General features: G+C 53.3%; 1 protein-coding gene across 12 annotated transcripts in view; it reads left to right on the top strand.

The window, feature by feature from the left end:
• Positions 1 to 25,785, top strand: part of CUX2 (cut like homeobox 2) — a 316,587-nt gene that overhangs the window by 279,559 nt on the left and 11,243 nt on the right. For all 12 annotated transcript variants that reach the window (XM_032309665.1, XM_032309666.1, XM_032309656.1 and 9 more), the window contains 13 exons: positions 491 to 614; positions 2,385 to 2,461; positions 3,308 to 3,374; positions 4,818 to 4,866; positions 8,541 to 8,645; positions 11,720 to 11,911; positions 12,014 to 12,072; positions 12,563 to 12,611; positions 12,702 to 12,801; positions 13,851 to 14,525; positions 15,342 to 15,443; positions 18,737 to 19,524; positions 20,281 to 20,440. In XM_032309665.1, the coding sequence (XP_032165556.1) occupies positions 491 to 614; positions 2,385 to 2,461; positions 3,308 to 3,374; positions 4,818 to 4,866; positions 8,541 to 8,645; positions 11,720 to 11,911; positions 12,014 to 12,072; positions 12,563 to 12,611; positions 12,702 to 12,801; positions 13,851 to 14,525; positions 15,342 to 15,443; positions 18,737 to 19,524; positions 20,281 to 20,440 (2,547 nt within the window). The remainder of the gene's footprint in view (positions 1 to 490; positions 615 to 2,384; positions 2,462 to 3,307; positions 3,375 to 4,817; positions 4,867 to 8,540; positions 8,646 to 11,719; positions 11,912 to 12,013; positions 12,073 to 12,562; positions 12,612 to 12,701; positions 12,802 to 13,850; positions 14,526 to 15,341; positions 15,444 to 18,736; positions 19,525 to 20,280; positions 20,441 to 25,785) is intronic.

Raw genomic sequence — 25,785 nt, 5'->3', positions numbered from 1 at the left:
GCAAGTCCCCAGAGACAGAAAGCAGATTGGTGATTGCCAAGGGTGGGGGGAGAGGAAAAGGGGTGACTGCTTAGTGGGGACGAGCTTCCTTTTGATGACATTCTGGAATTAGTGCTCATGGTTGCACAATACTGTGAATGTACTAAATGTCACTGAATTGTATACTTTTACGTATATTTTACCATGACCCTTAAAAAAGTAAAAAGGCCGAGGAGGCAGGAACAGGAGCAAGAGGGTAAAGGAAGCTTCTGGGCGTGCTGGCTGTGGCTGGCACACTGGAACTGGACATTCATTCACACACGCCCTCCAAGGGCAATAACCCAGTTGACCATGGTGATGGCATGGCAGGTCTCTCCAGCTGCACTCTCTCCATCACCTGAGTTTGGAAAACTAAGTCCCAGCCCTCCCAGACCCTCCGGTTTGCAGAACACAGCTCTGGCTGCCGTGCCACTTCCAGCGATGGGTGGTTTTCCCTCTTTTTTCCCTCCAGAGCAGAGAGAGGGGACGTCTCCGGCGGGGCCCACGCTGACTGAGGGGAGCCGCCTCCCGGGCATTCCCAGCAAAGCCCTCCTGACAGAAACTTTGCTGCAGAGAAATGAGGCGGAGAAACAAAAGTGAGTGGGGAGGAGCAGGTGGGCCCCCCACCTGGCTGGGAGGTGGGACCGTCAGGGAATCCAGATGTAGGTTGGAGGTAGAGATGCAGGCCTGGCCCATTTCAGCAGCTCAACAGCCAGCCCTGGGCAGCTCACATCACCTGTCTGAGCTTCAGTTTCCCCTGCCGGAAAGTGAGGCTAATGGTGGTGTATTAGTCGGGATTCCCCAGAGGGGGAAAGAAAAAAAAGAAATTTTTCTATTTTAATTAAGACATGTGTTTTAAAGACTTAGTTCACGCTGGTTGGACTGACAAGTCTGAATCGGTAGAGCCAGCCAGCAGGCTGCAAACTGTCAGGCAGGAGTCAGTGCTGCAATCTTGAGAAGAATTTCTTCTTCCTTAGTTTTATTCTTAAGCTCTGCAACTGATTAGACAAGGCCCACCCACATTATTGAGATTATTCTCCTTTACTTAATGTCAGCTGACTATAGATGTTAACCCTAACTACAGAATACCTTCACAGCAACCCCAAGATTAGTGTGTGGTTGAATAACTGGGTACTGTAGCCTGATCAGGTGGACAGGTGCTATCAACTCCAAGTCTGCTGTGAGAGTGAATGCATGTGCTTAGCCCGGCACTCACTTGGAGAAGTGTGTCAGTAAATGGTTGCCCTTACAGTTGTTGTGAGAATAATAATACCTGAATACCTGCTTGTTATAAATCTGGATCCTTGGGGCATTTCTAGACCAGCTTCATGGTGGTCATTACCTGTATCCTTTCACTCACTTACTTCATCATTTGTTTGTCCCATGTATTTATGGAGCCACCTGCTGTGTGCCGAGCACTGTTCTAGGGACACAGCAGTGAACAAAGAGACAAACCTCCTACTCTCCTGGAGTTTACTTTCTCATGAGGAAGACACAAATAAACCAGATAAATAAATGGTCTGCTACATGATGATAAGGGTTGTGAAGGAAAATAAAGCGGGGGGGGGGGGGAGGGGATGAGATTGAAGCCAAAGTTTTAAATAGGGTATGAGGGGAGGCCTCACTGAGGAGGTGAGCAAAGCCCTACGAAGGTGAGGGAGGGGAACTTACAGATTTATAGGGGAAGGGTGTTACACACAGAGGGGACAGCCAGTGCAAAGGCCCGGAGGTAGAAACATGCCTGGTGCATTTGACCAGCAAGGAGGTGGTGTGATTGGAGGAGTATAAGAGAGGGGAAGGGACAGGATATAGGACCAGAGGTAAAGGGGCTCCTTCCCTAGGGTCTCTGAGCCAGACAACATAAGGCCCAGGCTTTGTATAAACCCTCCCCCAGGTCAGCTGCGGCCCCTCTGTCTCTGCTGAAACACGTGCGTCACACCAAAACTCTTGGCTGCAGTGGGCTGGGTGACTATCCCAAACAACTGACCCAGAAACGGGAAAAAATGCCTCCTTGGGTACAGGAGTAGTAAGTAATGGTACTGAGGGAGAACCAGCATCATGCTGGAGATTTTCACAGCACCCATGGAGGCAAAGACCATCAGGAGACTTATTTTACAGATGAGGAAATTGATGCCCGGAGAGACAAAGTCACTGACTAATACAGGTCCACACAGTTAGCAAAAAGCAAGGCAGCCAAGTGCCTGAAGGTCATGTTTAAGGACCGAGTAACAAGGCAGTGGTACATGTGATTACAGAGAGCAGGTGAGAGGAATAGGAAGCCAGGAGGGCTGACTTGGGGACCCAGGCAAGGCCCATGCACATGGGCGTGTGCAGAGCCAGTGTGAGCAGGCCTGGTCTCTTTGCAGGGGCCTTCAAGAAGTACAAATCACTTTGGCAGCCAGACTGGGGGAGGCAGAGGAAAAGATCAAAGTCCTACATTCAGGTATGTATCTGGCACACATTCCCTGGCCCCGTGCAGCTCCCCAGCCCAGTAAGACCAGGAAGGGGCGTGGGAGGGGACAGTCAGTGACACTATGAACTCAGGCTCAGGTATTTGGGAATCAGGAAGGCAATGGGGGAGTTTGAGGAGGAAGGGGATAGTTCAGCATTACCCAGTGGGGGTCTGAGCCCAGTCTCCAGAGGCCACATTGCTGTGGAGAGAGGGTTTGAGAAATAGAATTAAATCAGGAGTAACACAGTGCCTGCAGGGGCCAGACTCACAACCAAGCCAGCCAAGTTAGGGAAGGCACTAGGGCAGGGTGGGGTCTGAGGCAAACTGGACCACTTGGGCCTTGGCTAAAGAGATGGCCACTGTGAGCACCAGCCAGGCATGGCCATATGACCCAGTGTCACCAAGCCTTCGATTTTCTTGGAGAAATCAGAAATCTGGAATTTTATAAGAAATTTCTCATTTATTGTAATATACACATATCTGTTGATTTCATTGCTCCTCTCTGTCCCCCTCACTTGCCAGTCTGGACCTTGGGATAGGTGAGCTCATGGACGGTTGGGCCCACCCAGGTCCTGAAGTAACCTGTGGGACAGCTCATACCCAAGGCCATGGGACAGAACACCCCTACTGCTTACATGGGTCCTCTAAGCTTCATAGACCCCTAGAGGATCATCCTGTCCACCCTCCAACCAGCTTGAAGCCCCTCCATGGGCAGGAAACTCTGTCACTGGTTCTCACCACCCTTACCACCTTGAACCTCATTCTGAGCCCTGCAGAAGGAATGGGGTCCTGGGGGGAGTGGGGGGCGCTTCACCCTGGCTCTTTAATTTTTCCCAGCGTTAAAGGCCACACAGACAGAGCTGCTGGAACTGCGGCGAAAATATGATGAGGAGGCAGCATCCAAGTAAGTGAAAAAACCCTGCTGAGGCGTGTCTTCTCTCTCTGGCCCTCGCAGACATCCCTCCTCCCTCATATCCTACCAGATGTGTCTCTTCCCTCTGACCTTCTCAGATATGCCTCCTCCCTCCAACACCCCCATGCATGCCTCCACCCTCGGGCCCTCTCAAATATTCCTTCCTGACTCCTCCCTCCAACTCACTGCCTGAAACACCTATTTCATTAAGCACCCCGTGCTCCCTAGCCCCGTAGGCACACAGCTGCTCACTGGTCATTTGCTGTGCCATTCATGTGCCAGACTATAAATGACGTTCTGGGTCGTGGCTGAGCACGTTTGCTGGGTGGGGGCCTTCACCTTACCCCAAATTCCTAGAACTGTCTCCACCACAACTCCACAGTCCAACCCTCAGGGGCTGAGTGTCAATTCACTTAAGTTACTCTGGACTCAACATGACTTTAAGACATCATTTTTAAAAAAAAAAAAAAAAAAAAAGACATCATTTATTCCACAGACACTTATTAAACACCTACTGTTTACCCATTGCTGTGCTGGTCCCTGGAAGAAATGCTAGAACATGATGCTGTCCTCAGTTGAGGAGAAGAGACAGACAATAACTGATAATGTACAGAGATAAATTCATTCCTTCACAGATTACTATTGAGCACTTACTGTATGCTTGGCACTGTTCTGGGTGCCTGGTGAATGCTAAGAAAGGAAGAACCAAGAGCAGCAAGAGAGAATCACAGGGAGGGTTGGGTCCTATTATCCAGCATAGTTACAGAGGGCTTACCTGAGGAGATGACCTTCAGAATGAGAAGGAGATAGCCACGTGGAGAATGCCAGGTCAGGTGCTCTGAGCAGGGGGGAACAGCTTGCATGAAAGAAGGCCCCAACATACCTAAAGCACACGCACAGCTTCACCAAATGTTCCCCGCAGGCCTCCTGTGCCCCCCCCAACCCCATGCTCAGCAGAGGGGCGACCGAGGTGGATACGGCCTGTCCTGGCCCCCTTAGTGCTGGGACCTTGGGGGTTGGGGGGGGCAGCAAATAAACAAATGACCACCACGGAGATAGCTGAGGGAGGCCTCCTCGGAGGACACTTTGGAGCTGGCTTTTAAAGCTCAGGGTCCTGTCCTCTTGAGGAAGGGCATTCCAGGTAGAAGGCACAGCAGGGACAAAGGCTGGGAGGCGTAGCTCTGTCCCCACCTGGGGTTGCGGCAGGCCAGGTTGCCCGGAAGGGGTGTTGTGCTGAGGCCCCCGTCCCATTTCCAGACATACTGGGTTCTTTAGTGCCCAGCCCCGTTTCTCTCCAGCAGGAAGTGTAGAGGGCAGCCTCCTTAACCTCCTGTTGCGGGCCTTTAGTTTCAGGCAGGGGCTGGGGTTATTGGGGTAGGCAGGGGCCCAGGGGCTGCCAGAAGCCCTTCTCAGGATCTTCTCTTTCTGTCTCAGGGCAGATGAAGTCGGCCTGATCATGACCAACTTGGAGAAAGCTAATCAGGTGAGAAGATGTATGCTAACACTCACTCTGCCCAGGGCTGGGGGCTCGGGCTGGGGGGGAGGGACTGAACCCAGTTAATATTTGTTGATATCAGTGCCGTGTGCCATGCTGAGTGCTAGGGCCAGGAGGTGCCCGGACCCTGAGCTCCCAGAGGGAGGAGGAAGGGATGCTGACGGGACACTCAGAAATAGGGTGACCAGAAAGCAGCAGCAGGGAGGGACGCCTGACCCAGACTCAAGGGTCAGAGACATCATGGAGAAAGGGCGTGATGCTGAGATCTGATGAACAAATTGAAAACGGATGCCCGGATGGCATTCCAGGCCAGGGAACAGCCTGGGCGAAGGCCAGGAGGCCACCTACAGAGAACAGCGGTGCCTTCCCTGGTGGCTGTACAGGAGGCCTCTCCAACGGGAGGAAGGCAGCAAAGCAGTGACTGGTGAGCCTAGAGTGCAGGCCTAGCTGGGACATGGGTCTCTCCCAAGCAGACCAAGTGAGGAACCATATTCCCCAGAGCCTGTGGTGGTGACAGGGGACAAACCCCTGCTGCTTCTTTCCCTCCCTCCCCACCACCAGGTCTCCTGCAGCCTTCTCCCTTGACCCCAGCCCCACCAGCCAAGCGCTGGGCAGACCCCAAACTTCATTGGGTTCCCCATCTTCTAGTCCGAGCCCAGGTCCTGGAAAGTCTATGAGACTCTGCGAGTCCCCATTTTCACATATGTGAATGGGGTCCCGCACCCTGCCTTCTTCTGGCCTCAGACCTGTTGCCGTCTGGTGGGCAAAGCTGGCAAGAGCCTGAATGGAGGTGAAATGTAGCCATGGTCTCCGGTCTGGAGTCTCTACCCGCACCCGGCTCCCGGCAAACCCAGCAGCCAGGGTCATGGCCAAGCAGTGTGACAGCAAGTGGGTCACATTGGTCACAAGTGGGTCATTGCTCTGGAGGAACACACTTAGCAGTCCAGGAGCCGTTCTCTGGAGGAAGGGCATTCCGGGCAGAAGGCACCGCAGGAGCAAAGGCCCAGAGGCATGGCTGTGTGGGCATAAGGGCAGGACCCTCCCACCTGCAGAGGAAACGTAGAAAGGGGTAGCATTTTCAGGGTAATTTTTTTTTTTAAGATTTTATTTATTTATTTGACAGAGAGAAATCACAAGTAGATGGAGAGGCAGGCAGAGAGAGAGAGAGGGAAGCAGGCTCCCTGCTAAGCAGAAAGCCCGATGTGGGACTCAATCCCAGGACCCTGAGATCATGACCTGAGCCGAAGGCAGCGGCTTAACCCACTGAGCCACCCAGGCGCCCCGATTTTTTGAATACATAATCCATTTACATAGTTCAAAACACAGAAAGGTTCATACTTGGGGAGCTCCCATCTCCTTCCCCAACTCGGCTTGCCAGTTCCCCTCCCTTTGGCAGCCTCTCTGGTTTCTAGGGTCTCCTTGTAGAGCTCCATCCACAAGCTCATGATTATGGATTTTTACCCCTTTTAAAAGAAAAAACTATAACATACTGTACCCACCCTCCTGAACCTTCTTTTTTCCACATGTGTATCTTAGAACTCGTTCCGTGTCTGTATAGAAATAGTTTATTCATGGCCATTCGTATTGCCCTACAGGGCCGCACTGCCACGTAACCAGGCGGGTGGGGGGGCATTCTGTGAAGGGGCAGAGAGGAACTATGCCCAACTCTGTAGGTCTCTGTCACAGCTAATCCGCTTTCCCGTTCGTGAAAGCATAGACTGTATGCGAGCGAATGGATGTGGCTGTGTTCCAGAAAAACCTGGTACACAAACCAGGCATCTGGCTGCAGTTTGTCCGCCCGTGGTCTAACCAGTCCCTGACTGGTGAAAACCATGGTATTTCCAGCCACATACCATCATCGTCAGTCCCGCGGGGAACACCCTGGCACAGACACTATTTCAGACCTGCATGAGCCAATAAATAGGATAAATTCTGAGAAGTGGAACTACTGGGCGGAGGATCTGTGCATTTTTATCTGACAGATGTGACCAAACTGCTCAGTTTACCCTCCCTGCAGCTAGTTGAAGAGAGGGCCTGTTCCCCTGCAGCCTCGCTAGTACCGTGTGTCACCCAACTTTTGGATCTTCACCAGTTGAATAGGCTTGAGGAAAGAGATCTTAGAGCAGTTTGAACAGGAAAGAATTTTTTTAATGTTCATCTTCTCTGAGTATAAAAGTAAAAGCTCGTTATAGAAAGTATGGAGAAGAAAATACATGTCATCGTATGAGGGTTTCTTTAATCTGTGTTAAGACTATCCAAAATGTGAACAAAAGGATTCTGGAGCAGAGCAGATCAGTGTTGCTATTTACATAGTAAATAGTATTTACTATTATTACTGTTTACATAGTAATAACCCGGCCAGTTTGCCCCAGCTCTTTCCCCTGGGGGTGACAATCAATCATCGTCCTGCAAGCACCAGATTTCTTACTGGGGACAAGGAACCCCCAGATGTGAATCCAGGTGGTTATATAGGAGAGGGAACTCTTTGAGAGGAAGAAAACTAGCTCCCTAGTGTCCTAACAGACAGAAGGGCAAGGATCCTAGGTTTTTAGCAAATATTTCTCTCCATGGGGGAGATAAGACTCAACTTTCTAGTAGCTATAAACCCAGCTTTCCAACCCGGGGGTTGTGTCCATGGCCGGGGTCTCCTCCCGCTTTGAAATGTAAACACATAACTTCAGAGAGGAACATCTGCCATTCTCACGAGCAGATGTCAGAAACTGACTTCTGGGCTTGTCATTTAGCCCCATCCTGTTTTAGTCAGATTTGCTTGGGAAGCCCCAGCTGTGCAGAAACATCAAAGTATTTCTCTATACCCGCACACCCAAAACCTTTCCCAAAACAAAACTTACTTGAGCCATTTCTGGAACAAGGCAGGATACTAGTAAGTGAACAAATCAATTTTAAAAATTAATTAACAAAAATTAATTAATTAATTAACAAAATGTGAACGTGGATGTGTGTGGGTCTCCATATGTGTGTGGTAGGTGTGGCATCTTGATTGCCAACATCAGCACGAAAGTTAGCTATAATCCTTATGACCTGTGTCACCAGCTGAGGATAAAAATTACAGTCAAGGCTTTTTTCATTAAGTTAACCAACTATTGATACCTAAAATACCTAATGAGTTGTAATTTACCAGATCACTTACTTTGCAAAACAAATCGATGAGGTGGTTCTTTTTATCATCCCCATTTTATAAAGAGGGAAACAGGCTGGGCAGATGACATCTCCTCCCCAAGGTCACACAACCAGGGAATGACAGAGTACAAATTTCTCTCAAAAGCCACAAGGCTACATTGTGAACATTTGGAGGCTTCCTTCCAGGCTTTTTTCTTAGAAATTTTTGAGGAGTTAAGTTCCACCATAGACCGAGTTTGGTAAGCCGGCATCCCAATTTAGATGTATTTCATTGCCCGCATTTCACAAGAGGAAAACTGAGACCCAGGGAGAGGAAGCGACTTGCCCAGGGGCCTGCCACAGCTCATGGGCTGGGAAACACTCTGCAGACACTCCATCCAGGTGGCACTAGGTGCCAGGGGAGCTGGAGACAAACACCAGTCCTGCCTCAGGTGTGCCGGGCGATGGCAGAAGGTCAGGGTGGGATCCAGTGTGACCCTGCTCCCCTCTTAACCACATTCGCCTCCACTCTCCTCCCCCAGCGAGCTGAGGCTGCCCAGCGGGAGGTAGAAAGTCTTCGGGAACAACTCGCCTCTGTCAACAGCTCTATCCGCCTGGCCTGCTGCTCCCCCCAGGGACCCAGTGGGGTAAGGATGGTGCGGGAGCCAGAGGGAAAGGTTGGGAAAAGCCATGTTGGTGAGTATGAATATGTGGATGACATTCTGTGGATCAGTCATGTACCTCTGTGTGAAATTAGGCACATGAAAGTGTGTGGATACTGTGGGCATAGCATCTTAATAACGTCAGTGTATAGTTAACTATAATTACTATGACTTGCTTCACCAGCTGCAGGTCAAAATACAGCCACAGGTCTTTGCAAGCTCAAGCTTCCATGTGTGATTAATAGGAAGTCCAGCATCTTCCTTTGGAGGCTCTCCTTTACCCCAAATTGTCCAAGAATGCCAGCAACTTACTCAGGCCAAAGAGGACCATTTCCATGGCCAGATGCCTGGCAAGACTGGGTGGGAGGGAGGGTAAGTTTGAGCTCTTGAGCAGAGGTGCAGTTCTGGTAGCTGCCACCAGGTGTCGCCATTGACCACTGGTTCTCAAGTCCTACAAAACTGCAGTAGGACCACTTAACCAAGATCTGAGGTAAACAGTCCTATCAGCCAGTTGGGTCCCAGAACATGCCAGTGTGATTGCAGTAGGCTTTCCCAAACAGCCACATGCTACAAAGCACCAGTCTTTAGTCACCAACCCCGAGGTTCCTGTGTTAAGCCAGCTTAGTGCACCTTTCTCTTTCCTCATGGTTGGGGCCGCCTGGGGTCCTGAGGTCAGAGGGATTTCAGTCAGAGTCACCCCAACCAACTCCTCTGTCCTGTGTTAAGAGTCTTCATCGCAGAGCACCTGGCTGTCAGTAGAGCACGCAACTTGATCACACAGTCACGAATTCAAGGCCCACATTGGGTATGGAGCCTACTTTAAAAAAAAAAAAAAGTCGCCATTGCTCCTCTCCCAGGAAGCCTTAGGTTCCTTAGTCAGCTGGTCCACCTTCTTTCCAGATCTCTGCATACCAAGGGATTCGATTCCTGACTCCTTACATCAACAGGCCTGCTCCAGGGTGATTTGCTGCCTCCCTGCACACACCTGAAGTAGCCAGCATAGGTTTCACTCTACCGGACTCACCGAAACACTGACCACTGTGCCCGTATTGGTCTTTCTGTTTCAGTGTCGGACTGTGTCTCCCCTGACGTGTCACCATGAATGTGTATATCTGTATATGGCCTTTGGGCAGATAACTGTATCCTTAATCTAACTCTGCCTCAGTTTCCTCACCTGAAAAGTAAGACCTACCTTATAGGGCTGTTGAGCGGATTACATGTAAAGTACCTAAAATGGTTCTTGGCTTATAGTCTGAGGTGGTTTTGCCCACATTGCATGTGATCTCTCAGCACACACATGATTCTGTGTGTCACAGTGACCTGTCCATGTGCACACATCTCTTTGGTGCCCAGGTATTTCTGTGTATCTGCGTGTCAGCACGAGTACTCCCGCAGGTACATGTGTCAGGGTGTGCTGTATGTGTGTCTGTGTCCCAGGAGGCAGTGCGTGTAGACGTCAGTGTGCCTGGATATCTGCACAACACAACGAGCGAGCGTGAGAGAGACCAAGAGCAAGAGGGCTCCTGGGGTCGCCTTAGACGGAATTTACCGATGGTTCTTAATTAACCCCCGTGGAACCCGGCAAATGCCTGTGCTAATCAGCCACAGGGAATTTTGCTGGTTTGGGGGGTAAGTTTTTCTGAGCACCACAGTGGCGCTCGATGCTAATTAATTTAATGTGTTAATGGCATCCGCTTCCTATTTTAATTGGCATTTATCTCCCTGGAAGAATAGCCGGTATTGGTAGTGGTAGGCTGTGTTTTCTGCTCCGTTTTGTTTTGTTTTTTGTTTTTTGTAAGGCTTCTTAGATTCATTTGCAGCTGCTTAGGACAAGCCCGACTTCAGGTCCTCTCAAACATAAACTTCTTCTTCAGCCAGGACAAAGGGACCATCTCCTAAAACCTGGAGAAGCCATGGGGCTTGGGGCTTGGGGCAAATTAGGAAGAGAAAGGAACCACCGCTCACATGGCCTGTGGCTGTGGGGTCTCAGGTATAATCCTGAGGGGTCTGCCTGGAATGAGTGGAAACGCCTCCCTGGGATAGGACCTGTGCCTGATTTAGAAACCTAAACCTTGATGTTCTCTCTGCCGGGAACACCCAATCCCCACCCTTTCCTCACTAGACTACTTCCCTTTTTTTTGTCCTTTCATAACAAGAGGTTTTATTGAAATATAATATGTGTAAGGACACATGTGCATATCCTAAGTGTACAGCATGTTGAATTTTTCAGAGATGCCATAACCAGCATCCAGATGAGCAGGTAGAATGTCCCCAGCCCTCAGAATGCCCCCCTGGGGTCCCCATCCAGGACCTACTCCCCAAGGGAGCCACTCTCCTGACTCTTAACCACACAGCTGGGCTTTGCCTGCTTTTGTATCTGGTCAGAGTCAGATCCCGCACACACGCTTTGCGGTCTGGCTCCTTTCCCTTCATATTCTGAGAGCCTGGTCCGTGCTGTGTTAGTAGTTGTGGATTATCCGTTTTCAGAGCTGTAGCGTTCTCTATGGTGTGGGTGTGCCCCAACCCGATCCTCCCTTCTCACTGGAGGGCATCTGGTGGCCAGAGGAGGGTTTCCAGCTTGGGGCTGTCAGAGAGGGCTGCTACGACCGTTAGCTTGGTGTTCACATGTGTGCCTTGTGCGTGGTTCCTGCTTCCCCCCCAACATATGCACCAGGCAGAAGTGCGCATATCCACCCTTAGCGGACGCTGCCAAGCAGTTTTCCAAGTCACTAACTTGTTCTAGAACTTCTGCACAGTTTATACACATCTGCCTCCAGAAAATCTTCCCTACCCACTCTCCTCCCGCACCCCAGGTTGAATACTAGAGGGAAGGCACCCGCGCTGGTAGAACTGGCCTGAGCAAAGGCTCAGAGACAGGAGGAGGAAAGCCAGAGCCTGGAAAGAGGGGCTGAGTCACTCCGGGGAGCACAGCACCAGGGGTGGGGGAGGATGCCATGGATGGATTTCCCCTTTTGTCTGGGATTTGGGGGTGGGGAAGCCAGCCCTCCAGCCCCCTGCCCCACACCTCTTAGTCCCTCAAAGCCCCACTTTTTCTTCAGGATAAGGTGAACTTCGCGCTGTGCTCGGGCCCCCGGCTTGAAGCAGCGCTGGCCTCCAAGGACCGGGAGATCCTGCGGCTGCTGAAGGACGTGCAGCACCTCCAGAACTCTCTGCAGGAACTGGAGGAGACCTCAGCCAACCAGATCGCGGACCTGGAGCGGCAGCTCACGGCTAAGTCCGAGGCCATAGAAGTAGGTCTTGGGGGAGGAGGTGTGCAGACAGGAGACGGGCGGGGCGTCCCCCAGGCAGAAGGATGTGGGCCAGCCTGAATCCATCTTTGCTTTCTCCTCTAGAAGCTGGAAGAGAAGCTCCAGGCGCAGTCTGACTATGAAGAAATTAAAACAGAACTGAGGTACCATGGGGAGTGGGACCCCACCACCCCCAGCCCTCTTCCTGGGTGATGAGGGACCCTGGACATAGTTCATGATCTTCCTTCCTCCCACCACACCCCACTGGGTGATACCCCTGTCCCTCCCCCAGGGCAGCCTGGGTCTCAGAACTGAACCACACTTGGTTCTTTGCCCTCCAGAGCCACCTATCCGAGAACTTGCAAGGCGGCTCGTGGGCCGTGTGGGAACTGGCGGAATGGTGCTTGCACCGGATGAGCTCAGGCCGGCCCGCGGGGCTTGGTTAGGGTGGCACCCCTCCAGCTATCACTGGAGCCGGCTCACAGCCTGCTACCTGAGCCCGTGGTTGACCCGGGTGCAGTGTTCCGTGGCGTCCCCGGGGTGGGGCCGTTGTTCTGAGTCAGGGAAGAGGAGCGAGAGGAAGTACCTCTCAGACCTCCCCCTGAAGCCCCGCAAACTCGACTGGCCTCGGACTCTCTGCGCTTTCTCTGGCAGCATCCTGAAAGCCATGAAGCTGGCCTCCAGCACCTGCAGCCTCCCGCAGGTGAGCTTTCCGCCACTGTCCCCGCAGTGCAGGCTGCCCTCGGGCCTTCTGCCACCCGTGCCCTCTCAGCCCGGCTTCTTGTCTCCTCAGGGCATGGCCAAGCCCGAAGACTCATTGCTCATGGCAAAGGAGGCCTTCTTCCCCACGCAGAAATTCCTTCTGGAAAAGCCGGGTCTTCTGGCCAGCCCTGGTAGGGGAGACGGGATGCTCTTGGGGCTGAGGGACTATGATAGGGACTATGATAAGGGCTGCCTCTGGCCTTCTCTGGGCTCACACACCACTGCTTCCTGTGTGGGCAGGAGAGGGATGGAGGAAAGGGGTGCACACTGGATGGGCAGCTTCTGTGTGGTGGTGCTGAGCTGGGGGTTCCCCCGGGTGAAGCCAGCTGGCAGCGCTGAGTGTCCACACACACCTACCCCACATAGCTCACTCAGGCCCTCCCAAGAACCCTCCACAAAAGGCTCCATTCATCTCCGAGTCTCGATGAGCGGCAGGAAGAGGTCACAGGGCACGAGGAGGGCGTTCCCATCGTAAACCCCGCAGACATTGCCCTCTCCCCAAATCACCTTCGCTGCTCAGGCCTCCTCCCCACGCAGTGGCTCCATGACCTCTGTGGCCCCGGCCAAGGCTCTCTGTGCTGCCTCTGTTTCCTCATCTGTGAAATGGGGACAATAACAGATCTACTCCGTGGGTGCTACTCACCGTGTAATGCGAGCACGGGGGACGTGTAGGAAGAGGAGGGCATTGGTCCCAGCGCACCCCCCGGGGGCCAGGGGCTGGCCCAGAACAAGTGCTCAGTGCATGTTAATGTAGGAGGGAAGGGTCCCGGGACTGGCATGTGGGCCAGGCCTGCACAGATGGGGATTTGAGGGTCAGCAAAGGAGCTCCTAGTGCTGCTGGACGCCCAAAGCACTTCTCTCCTTCCCCACCTGCCTCTCCCCCTCCTCTCCCCGGATCGCTCTCTCATGTATGTGTCTCTCTGCCTCCCACTTCCTGTCTCTTTGTCCCTCTATCTCTTTCTGCCTCTCATTCTGTCTCTGCCTCTGTCTGTGTCTCCCTGGTTTCTTGCTTGCCTGGTGTATGCCTGGTTTCTTGTTTCTCTCTGCCTCTCTGTTTCCCTGTGTCCATGTCTCTGGTATCTTTCTCACTCTCTCTCACTCTCGATATCTCTCTCCCTGTCTCTCTCTCTCTCTATCTCTCCTTTCTTCCTCCATCTGTCCGTCTCTCTTGATGTTATAGAAGAGGACCCTTCGGAGGACGATTCCATCAAGGACTCTCTGGGCACGGAGCAGTCCTACCCATCCCCTCCGCAGCTCCCTCCACCACCAGGGCCCGAAGACCCCCTATCCCCCAGCCCTGGGCAGCCCCTGCTGGGTCCTGGCCTGGGCCCCGATGGCCCAAGGACTTTCTCACTGTCCCCCTTCCCCAGCTTGGCCTCTGGGGACAGACTGGCAGGGGACGCACTGCTGTCCAAGCACATGATGCCCCCGGCCACCTTCAAGGGGGAGGCAGGCGGCCTGCTGGTGTTCCCCCCGGCCTTCTACGGCACCAAGCCCCCCACGGCCCCTGCCACCCCCGCTCCTGGCCCCGAGCCGCCTGGGGCCCCCGAGCCAGTGGACGGGGGTGGGAGCAGCGCAGCCGGGGCAGGGGCCGGAGCCGAGGAGGAGCAGCTGGACACGGCGGAGATCGCGTTCCAGGTGAAGGAGCAGCTGCTGAAACACAACATCGGGCAGCGGGTGTTCGGCCACTATGTGCTGGGGCTGTCACAGGGCTCAGTCAGCGAGATCCTGGCCCGGCCCAAGCCCTGGCGCAAGCTCACGGTGAAGGGCAAGGAGCCCTTCATCAAGATGAAGCAGTTCCTGTCAGATGAGCAGAACGTGCTGGCTCTGAGGACCATCCAGGTGCGGCAGCGAGGTGAGGGCCCGTCCCAGGGCACAGGGGCCGAGGGCACAGGCTCCGGCCTCAGAGCCGGACTCTGCCACCTCCCAGCTGTGTCACCCGGGGCAAGTGACTTTACTGCTCTGTGCCTCAGTTTCCCCTTCTATAGAACAAGGAAATATATCCTCTCTCCCTTCTTCCTGGGACCTGTGGCTACCCCTTGCTCCCCACTTGGCCCTAGTGGGACAACTCAGACTGATCATGGTGGGAGAAGGCTGGGCCAGGGGCTGCCCTGGCAGGTAGGTACTTCCTGAGGACCTCCAAGCCTCAGCTCACCCATCCGTGAAATGGCCCGGGTTCCTGCCAATCTTGCCAGACTTGACTTTTAGGGTATCCCATGTGAATGGCCCAAGGTTTGACCTCCCAAACACACCTGAGTTTGAGTTCCAGCTCTGCCATTCACGCACTAGGTGACCTGGGACAGCTGACTTTAGTTTCTGTGCCTCAGTTTCCCCATCCATCTCCATCTGTCAGGCACCTCTGAGGGTTAAATGAGTAGAAATCATTCAGCACGGCCCCAAAACCTAGTACCTGCTTGAGATCTGTTAGCTGTGGTGGCCGTCGTTGTTGTCACCATTATGATTGGTATTATTATTATTAGTTCAAGCCAATATCATTTGTAGATCCAGCCTGTCACGCAGACTGGCCAAGTGGTGGTCTTGCCACACACACTCGAGGTCTGGCCCTGGAGCCCCTGAGGGAGGAAGGGACCCACCCTTCACCCTGCCCAGCTCTAGGGACTGACCCACAGCAGGCAGGTCCCCACGACAGATGCCCCCTTGCCTCCCCCAGGCAGTATCACCCCAAGAATCCGCACACCAGAGACAGGCTCGGATGACGCCATCAAGAGCATCCTGGAACAGGCCAAGAAGGAGATCGAGTCCCAGAAGGGGGGTGAGTGTCACTGCCGCAGGCGAGGCCTGAGGCCTCCAGGACCTGCCCTGAGCAGGAGGTGAGCCCTTGCCCGCCTTCATCCACCACATCGGGAATTCCAAGCAGGTCAGAACCTCCTCGCCAACCAGCCTGCAGCCATGTGAGGCCTGGAAGGCACCGGGTCCCTGTTAGTGTGGAAGCCACTAGCCGTGTGTGACTATATCCACTCAAATTACTGGAAATTAACTAAAATTACAGCTTCAGTTTTCTGCACAGTGACGAGTGGCAGCCGTATGGGACAGCCAAGCTACTGCCATCACCCCGGTCTGGATTGTCCTGGTGTCTTCGACTTTGAAGAGACACAGTGATCCGTAATCACACAGGAACTCTGTCAAAAGTCACAGGTCTGCAGTCAGCCTCACGGGGCAGCAGGGCTGTGTTCCTTCTGGAGGCTCCAGAGGAGAATCCATTTCCTTACCTTTTTCAGCTTCTAGAGGCGCCCACGGTCCTTCCCCTGTGGCCCCTCCTGCATCCTCAAGGCCAGCAGCATAGCAATTTCTGCTCTCTCTCCCATCTTCCTGCTTCCCTCTCACAAGCACCCCTGTGATGATGTGTGGCCGGCCCATGTAGCCCAGGATCGTCTCCCATCTCAAGATCCTTAACTTGATCCCATCTGCAGAATCCCCTTTGTCATGTGAAGTAGCCTAGTCTGGGCCCAGGGACAGGGATACCATTGGGACACCATTATTCAGCCAAACAGAGTATACTTTCTCCAGCAGCCACTCAAACACAGGGTCCCGCAGGGCTCCCCCCACCAGGCCCTCTGACTTTGCTACCCTTCCTAGATGAGTTCGTCCATTCCTGGAAGTTCCACCAGCACCCAAAACACCCCCTCTCCAGGCCACACCTCTTGAGAGTTCCAGAGCCCTACACCAATTGCTAGCTGGACATATCCACCAGAGTCCCCCACTGGCATCTAAGACTCAGCATGTTGAGATGGAACTTACTGTCTTCCCTTACCCCTCCCTCACTCCCCATACCCACCAGCTCAAGGCTGGGAACCTGTCACAGAAGGTGCCTGGCGCCCAGGTGGGTGAGCGGCCGTCCTTGACTGCCATCACTTGCTGGAGCTGTCCCGCTAGCCTCTTCACTGGTCTTACCAATGATATTCTAGGTCCCAGCGTAGCCCATTCTCCACAGAGGCCAGAGGGATCTTTCTAGAGCAGACAAATGGTCATGTCACTACTCCCCTTTCCACAGCTCCCCATTCCCCAAAGATAAAAATGCCAACTCCTCGACAAGGCCCCAGACCCTAAGGTCTTGACTTCTCCTGACTCCCTATACCTCTCGAACGAGTTGCTTATAGCCACATCCACTCTCGTGCTGTTCCCTGTGCACCTAATGCCATCCTCACCCCTGGCCAACTCCTGCTCAACAGTTCAACTCAGAAGTGACCTAGTCCAGGAAACCCCCCACCCCCATCCAGATGGATTGGATACTGACCCTCCTTGGATTCCCCATAGTCACCTACATTGCTTGATGCAGTGCAACCAGAGTGGCCGGGCTGCAAATTTTGGCTCTGCTGTTTATTAGCTGTGTGACCTTGGGCAAGTTTCTTAGCCTCTCTGTGCCTCAATTTTCTCATATTTAAAATGGGCACAATATCAGTACTCCTTTCTTAAGGTTGTATAAGGTCAAATGAAATCAGTCCTGCCAAGCACTCAGCCTGGGGGCCTGGCATGTAGAAGGTGCCCCTGAAAATGTAGCTATCATTACAGGTAATGTTACATTTTTGTCTCTGTTGTTACATTTGTTCAAGTTACAAATACCTCTGCTGATACGTCTGTGCCTCCTACCCATCTGTCAGAGGGCTTTTTGCAGCAGGGGGCGGAGTGGCCTCCCCTGCACCTAGCACCGCTGTATTGCTGCTGACTTTGAACCTGATGCTGGCTTTCACGTTCCCACTTTGTGGTGTCTGCTGCCCCTTGGTGGCAAATCGGAGCAAACTGTCCCGCTTCCCCAGCGTCTGAATGTGGCTGGGAGCCAAGTGTTCAGCAAGGGCCCGTCCTCCTGCCGGGTCCCTGGGAGGAACGGAGGAGCCCGCCCCGGGGCCCTACACTGCCCCACCCAAATAATCCTCTGAGGCCCTGCTGTGTACAGATGAATTCTTTCTTGAGCTCCTGTGCAAGAGAGGCAGTCATTCTGTAAGCATTGGCTAAGCATCTCCTGCATGCTGGACACGAGGTACAGCTGCGGACAGGACACAGCACTGGAGTGTAAAGAACCATGAGAAACAGATTCATCAAACTCTCCCACTAAATAAACGGGACAGCTGAGAGCAGAGAGGAGGAGACATGCTTGCAGAGACCAAGGGAGAACCCAGGTCTCCTGACTCCCTGTACAGTGCACTCCCACAGGCGGTGGCGGGGGGGGGAGGGGTGTCAGGAAGAAGACAGCAGAGAAATCAAAAAGGCAACATCAGCGGGCGCCTGGGTAGCTCAATTGGTTAAGCGTCCGACTCTTGATTTTGGGCTCAGCTCATGATCTCAGAGTAGTGAGATGGAGCCTGCTTAAAATATCTCTCCCTCTGCCCCTCCCCGCCCATGCACAGTCTCTGTCTCTAAAAACTAGTAATAATAAGACAAAAATATTGGGCAACATCACAGCAGAGTGGGCCAGCCAGGGGGGTTTCCATTCAGGGTCTCTGAAGAGGTAGCAAGAGACATAAACATCCGGGTGTTTGCTCCACACCCTTGACAAGAGTGGATGCTACGTAGAGAGCAACCAGCAGCCCCCCAGGGAGGACGTGAGCATGCTGACTGCTAACTCGAGAGCTCCACTCTCGGAATTGAAGAACTACCCAGGATGGGGGCAGAGATTTATATTCAAGCTGTTCCTTTATCGGTGTTCACAACAGTGACCAACTAGAAACAGCGTAAGTGTCCAGCAGTGGGGGATCAGGTAAACACAGCGGAGAATATCCCTTCAAGTGGCAGAGGCAGCCGTGAGACGTAGAACTTTGAGTCATGAGAAAAAAATGCTCGTGTTGATACTAAGTGGGGACGCGCCAGGCTTGCAATCCCACATCAAGCATGATCTCCCCGTGTGTGAGATTAGAAAGCGGAGCAGAAGGCAATACATGAGGCTATTCTGTGTGATTGCCTGTGGCAGAGATTAACTTCATTTAACCACTTTGTTGCAGTATCTTCACAGTATCTCCAAAGCATGCTTTGACTGATGCTGTGAACATCTTTGCCCGTCAAGCCTTGCCCTGACCGTGGGCCTCTGGCCACCCTGTGTCATCCTTCCAACAGGTGATTCCAAGAACGCGACAGCCCCACTCAGCATCACCAACGGCACAGCCCCCGCCAGCACGTCGGAAGATGCCATCAAGAACATTCTGGAGCAAGCACGCCGCGAGATGCAGGCACAACAGCAGGCGCTGCTGGAGATGGAGGCCGGGCCCCGGGGCCGCTCGGTCCCTCCCTCACCCCCAGAGCGGCCCTCGCTGGCTGCTGTGAGCCAGAATGGGGCCCCAACCTACGTCAAGCAGGAGGACAGCAGTGGCGGCGGTGGCGGGGGAACCAGCAGTAGTGCCACACAGACGTCCCTCACGGTCCTGTCCCCCGCGGCCTTCGTCCAGAGCATCATCCGGAAGGTCAAGTCGGAGATCGGAGATGCTGGCTACTTTGACCACCACTGGGCCTCGGACCGCGGCCTGCTCAGCCGCCCCTATGCCTCCGTCTCGCCCTCCCTGTCCTCCTCCTCCTCCAGCTACTCTGGACAGCCCAATGGGAGGGCCTGGCCCCGTGGGGATGAGGCCCCCGCAGCCCCTGAGGACGAGTCGGCGGGGGGCGAGGAGGAGCCCCCCAGGATGGGCGAGCTGAAGTCTGAAGGGGGCGTCCCCGAGGCAGGCAGCGGTGGGCGGCTGGCCTACTACCCCGCATACGTGCCCCGCACACTGAAGCCCACCGTGCCGCCCCTGACCCCCGAGCAGTACGAGCTTTACATGTACCGGGAGGTGGACACCCTGGAGCTGACGCGCCAGGTCAAGGAGAAGCTAGCCAAGAACGGAATCTGCCAGAGGATCTTTGGGGAGAAGGTGAAGACAGTGGGGCCCACCCCCAAGGAGCTCAGGGGGCCATGGGGCCCATGGGACCTGGGGAGGGAGGACCGCCTGAGGACCCAGCCCCCAGCGCTTGTGGTCTGGAAAGAGAGGTTGTGTGTATGAACAGGAACAAGGCCAAAGCAGGATTCGAACCCAGGTCTGCATGACCCAGACCCTTTTTCCTGCATCCACCTGTCTCTGGGTCCTGTGGGAAGAGAGCCATAGGCAGGACTGACATTCAGTCCTGTGGTTGTTCAAGCAGTGACATGTTTCTATCTGGTTAGGGATAGCTACTTACCTCCCGTCCTCCAGAACCCTCCATCCCTCCCAATGATCTGACCACTAAAGGGTTAAGGCTCAGCCCAGCAAAGGGTGGCCTGCAGTGCCAGTGGTTAAGTAGTTTTTAATAGCACCTCTGCCCACAGCAGAGGAGCAGGCAAAGGGTCAGGTGAGTTGAGAGATAGGAGTGACCTAAGTGGAAGGCACAGGAGGACTTCCTGGAGGAGGAGGCATTTGAGGGCTCTTAAAGTCAGGAAGGATTCTTACATGCAGGGACCTCTGGAAGGGCACTGCCGATGGGGGGCGTGGCCCAGGCCCACGGCAGGCACCTGGGAGATGAAGAACAATCAAGGCAGCCCTGGTCTCCCAGAGAATCAGAGTGAACAGTGGTCTCTACAGAGGGAGGGAGGGGAGGCCCGGGGAAGGCCCAGGAGCCTGCCTCCCTACCCTTCCTGCCCCACCCATCCCCAGGTGCTGGGCCTGTCCCAGGGCAGCGTGAGCGACATGCTGTCCCGGCCGAAGCCCTGGAGCAAGCTGACACAGAAGGGGCGAGAGCCCTTCATCCGCATGCAGCTGTGGCTCTCGGACCAGCTCGGCCAGGCCGTCAGCCAGCAGCCCAGCGCCTCCCAGGGTGAGTGTGGTCGGGGCCCTCTCGCAGGATGCTGCCTGCCCCCCAGAGCTGCCATTCCCAGCGGCCATCACTTCTCTCTGGAAGACAGCAGTGCCATCCTTCCTCCAACCAGAGGAATGCCTCTGTTGGTGGTTTAGACTCTATGCCTAGAGCAAGTGGAGGGAATACTTAGCGTGTGGAGCTGGGGCCACGCCCTCCCGTCCCCTGACCAGAATCACTGATTGACCTCTTGCCCAGCAAGGCAACATGCAGCCTCAGAAACCTTAGCACAGAAATTTGGGCTGTTACCCGTCCATTCGTGATGCACAGGCAGGGTGGGGTCTGAACGTTGCCGGGGTGAGGAAACTGAGGCTCAGAGAGTTGCCCAATGTCACAGAGCAGAAATGGCAGCATGGAGTCCGGGGAGGGACTCTAGGAAGCCCACACTCCCTCCCTTGCAACGCCCAGTGGGCCGGTCAGTTGGAGTCCGGATGAAGGCAGAGATCAACAAGAAACATGGTGTCAGACAACAAAGCATCCCAGGGGATGGTGTTTATTGCGGAAGTTCATGCCCACAAGACAAGACAGCACACTGTTCCGCATTGGCTACAAACCTGTGCGTTAAAATGTCAAAAAGAGGGACACCTGACTGATTCCATCGGTAGAGCGTGTGACTCTTGATCTCAGGGTCATGAGTTCAAGCCCCATGTTAGGCATAGAGCTTACTGGGGGGGAAAAAAATGTCAAAAAGAGCCACCACTCTCCAGCCTGGGAAGAGGGGTTCCATGGGGGAGGAGAGGGCTCTGGCTGTCTCTGTGGCTTTTTGTCTTTAAAAGAAACAGGGAGATTTGAAGCAAAAAAGGGCGTATTAACATCTATTAAGGGCATGGACCTGAGGAAGGGAAGGGGGATTGATGTTTTCTTTTCAGCATATTTCTATACTTTGAAATACTTTATATTTAAAATTTTTGATTGAAAAACCCTGTTCCATGAGGCAGTTGTGAGGACTGATGTTGCCATTCTAATGACGGCTGCCATTGGTCACACCCAAGGCTGGGCACTTGCAGTAGCTGCTTCTTTAATCCTCACATCAGTCTTCACTGGAGGAATTATTTGTCATTCCCACCGTCCAGAAGAAGAAACGGACGGTCTGAGTAGTGCAGGGATGTGCCCAAGGTCACTGGCCAGTTAGTGGCAGAGCCAGGATCAGAATGCGAGGCTTTCAGCCATTAGGGTCCCTAGGAGCGCCTACCCCAGAGCCCATAGCTGTGAAAGAGTTCTCATCCCTGTGTCATGTTGTATTGTATTGTAATTAATCTGTTCATTGTTGTAAAACTCACATCACGTAAAATTTACCATTTGAACCACTTCAAAAGTGTACAATTCAGTGGCATGTAGTGCATTCAAAACTTTGTGCAACCCCCAGCTCTCCAGCACCCCAGGTCATTCTTAGCCCCCCAAAGGAACCCTGTGTGCATTAATCAGTCGTGCCCACCCAGCCCTGCCCCAGGCCCAGGAACCACCAGCCTGCTTCCTGTTGGTGTGGATTTGCCTCTGCTGGCCGTTCAAATCAATGGAACCGTACGCTATGCGGCCTTTTGTGTCTGGCTTCTTTCACCGAACATCATGTTCTCCAAGCTCATCCCTGTTGTAACCTGTCTCAGTACTTCCTGTATGTGGCCGAATAATATTTCCATATGTGGCTAGGCCGCCCTTTGGCTACTGTGAATAATGCTGCTCTGAACTTCACGTACCTGTTTTGAATACCTGTTTTTGATTCCTTTGGATACATACCTCAGAGTGGAATTGCTAGGTCGGGTGATAATTCTGTAACTTACTGAGGACCTTCCAAACGTACTGAGGATCTTCCAAACTTACTGAGGTGTCCCATAGTGACTGCACCATTCTACACCCCAGGCAGCAGTGTGGGGGGAGGGGTCCTATTTCTTTCCATCCTCTCCAACGCCAGCCATTCTCCGTGTTTGACTGAAGCCGTCCCTGTGGGTCTGAGTGGGCATCTTGTTGCAGTTCTGGTTTGCGTTTGCCCAGTGTCAGATTGTTTGGGTTTTTCAAAACGTCTTTGTTGTGTAAGGATAGGGTTAGGCTAAGATAGTCAAGAGTGGTGTTCCTGGTGGAAGAAACAGCACAAGCAAAGGCTAGGAAAAAGGATCCTTCACAGATTAGGAAAGGAGTGAGGTCCGGTGAGCATGGACACCTTGTCCCCCTCCCCTCTCTCCCACAGACCGGGAAGCCAGGGCCCATGTTCATGGAGGCAGAGATGTGAGCACTGGCTGCTGGCTCGGTGGGGCGTGGCTGATCCAACCAAGGCCCCCACAGCCACCAGCTGTCCACAGCCTAGAGGCAGGAGAGGATCCATTGCCCACAAGGTCACGCATAGTCTAGCCACGGGGTTGGGTATGGACCTGTTCCAGCCATACCATCCATGGCCCGGGAGTCGGGGGTGAGCCTGATGCCAGGGGAGGCTTCCAAACTTCCAAAGCAGGGCCTCCCCAACACCGGCTGCCCGCCAACAGAACCTGGTTCAGTGATGGGCTCTTCAGCACTGCCCACAGTGGTCAACATGGGCACTGCAGCTACTTGTGTCTGAGGCTTGCTTCTCAGAATGCTCTAGCTCCCCCAGAGTGGTCTCCCCCGCCCACCGGAGTCTCCCTCCCATCATTGTCGTTTCTCTCCCCCTCCCTTGTCTTTCTCATGTGTCTCTTTGTCCCAATCTCTCCCCACCCCAGCCCCTTCTTTCCCTGTCCCTCTCTCCCACTCTGTGCCTGTCCCTCCCCCATGTCCCCCTGTCTCTCCATCTCCCTCCTTCCATTTCTCCCTCACTGTCTCTCTCCATCACGACCACTGTCCTGTTTGCCCAGGACACTGGACTTTCTATACTGCAACCAGCACAGTCCTGGGCAAACAGGTGTTACCCCGCTGTCCCAGCTGTGCCCCACCAACATCCCTGTCCAACACCCTTGCTCAAGCCCCAGCCCGCCTGACTGTTCATGTTCAACCCCTGGCCCCTTATGATTAGTGTGTTCCTCCTGATAGCGTTGATTTCTGAATCTTTCAGTAATTTTATTAGAAGTGGTCCTTGGAATCTGGAGTCAGAAAAGGCTGGCGTTCTGCCTGGAGGCCGGCTGATTTCAGGCTTATCATCGGGGGCTCCCTCCGTCACATCCCGCTCCCTCTCCAGTTGGAAATCTGGCCCTTTGGGGGGGGTGCAGGTGTTCCAAGAGGCAGATGCCTTTGGAGACCCCCGATTCTCCTCCAGCTGAGCCCAGCTCCTCTTCCATACCCGTGATAGATGGACTCTTGACACAGCCTCTTGCTTTCCCAGGCTGGCCCTTCCCCACCAGCTCTGTATCTCTGCTGGTGACAGTGACGGGGGGAGGGGGGACACATCATCTCCAGCACCACACAGAGGCCACCTGGATGACCAGAATCAGCCTGATTCGGGGCCGGGGAACAGCAGTGTCTTCATGATGCCCAGTGTGGGCTTCCAGCTCAGAACTGCTCAGAACTTTAAGGGTTCACCTTGCACCTTGCGAGGGAACACAGGGGTCCTGTTTCAAAATTTATTTATTTTATTTATTCACTCAGCAGACCTGCCCAGTGGCTCCTTCCTCCCCACCCTCTAAAACTCACCCATGACTAATGTGTGTTCCCGGCCTGCCAGGGACTTATAGTGGACGAGAAGACAGTGTCAGATATAAGCAAATCTCAGCTTGCCACTAGTCCCTGTGTGACCTTGGACACATTGCCTAACAGCCCTGAGCCTCAGTTTCCTCCTCTACAAAATGGGGTGACATGGTAGCTACCTCCTAGAGATGCTGTGAAGGTCACTTGAGATCACATAGCATTATGCAGGGCATGTCATAAGTACCCAATAAAAGGAAGTTTTACTAATTATCATCATCATCATCGCTGTTATCAGGTAGGGGTGAGGTCTGGCACAAGAAAGAAATTACAGTGAAGTGTAACAATGTAGTCAAGGTGCTATTAAACCTTTTAAGTATACCTCAGAGAAGGGGTGTTTGGGACTGAGTCTTGAAGGATGCATAGGAGGTCAAGGGTAAGGAGAAGACCTTCAGGATGGCAAAGTCATAGGGGCATAGAAGAGCCTAGGAGGTTTGGGACAGGCGGTGGTGGGTGGGTGATTGGGGCTGTGAAAGTAGCTCCAGGTCTGCGTGGTGGGTCCTCGAAGAGAGCCCAGAGCCTTAAACTCTAGAACAGGGAGAACACGTTTCTCGTGCAAAGGTCAATAAGGAGCCGTTTCAGATTCTGGAACACAGTAATCCACCTGCTCTCCACAGGGAAGGAAGAACCCAGCCAGAGCAGAGGCTCAGAATATTCTTTCTAGAATCAAAGCCACTGCAGGACGGTTGTGGGACACTTTTCACTTTCTAGGCATCATACATTTTTATACTTAGTGAATTTCTGGCTGGCAGCAGCCAAAATGTCTTGAAGAAGAGGTACCTGTTTCTAAATTGCTGGAAGGTGCCATGTGGACCAGCACTGGGATTCCTCGAACCTCCACCTTGGTCCCCACCCCTTTAAGGGCATCAGCTCAGTCCTCTCCCCTACTCCCGGGATAGACGGGAGGCTCAGTTCATGCCCGAAAGCCCAGTGGGTGACTAACTGCTCAGGTGGTGGCCTCTTGATGGCCCCGAGGAGGGCTGCTGTAGGCATAGTGCCACGTGCTCCGTGGTGCCATGTAACAGATTTGGGGGCTGGGGGGTTGGCAAGGTCGTCCCACCCAACGGGTCTACCAAATGGCTTTTGCCAAATGAAAACTGTGGCTTATGAACACAATTTTTAAATATGCCAGTGTACCATGGACATCTTTTCTTTTTCTTTTTTCAGCTTTATTAAGATACATTTGACATAGTAACATTGTATAAGTTTAAAGTATACAATGTGATGGTTTTTTGTGTTTTTTTTTTTTAAGATTTTATTTGTTTATTTGACAGAGAGAGACAGCAAGAGAGGGAACACAAACAGGGGCAGGGGGAAAGGGAGAAGCAGGCTTCCTGAGGAGAAGGGAGCCTGTTATGGGATTCGATCCCGGGACTCTGGGATCATGACCTGAGCTAAAGGCAGATGCTTAATGACTGAGCCACCCGGGTGCCCATAAAATGTGATGGTTTGATAGGCATATATATTGCAAATATTTACCACAGTAAGATTAGCTAATGCATCCTTCACCTCACATAATTACCATTTTGTTGTTCTGTCGGGAAGAGTGAAGTTCTCCTATAGCCAAGTGTCAAGTGTATAATGCCCAATTGGTCCCCACAGCCACCACACTGCATATTAGATCCCCAGAATGGACTCTTACTCTGTGGACAGCTTTTCATTAC

Source organism: Mustela erminea, chromosome 13 (genome assembly GCF_009829155.1).
Source record: "Mustela erminea isolate mMusErm1 chromosome 13, mMusErm1.Pri, whole genome shotgun sequence".
Taxonomy (NCBI): domain Eukaryota; kingdom Metazoa; phylum Chordata; class Mammalia; order Carnivora; family Mustelidae; genus Mustela; species Mustela erminea.
Note: the sequence above shows the minus strand (reverse complement) of the source record. Positions and strands in the feature narration are given on the sequence as shown.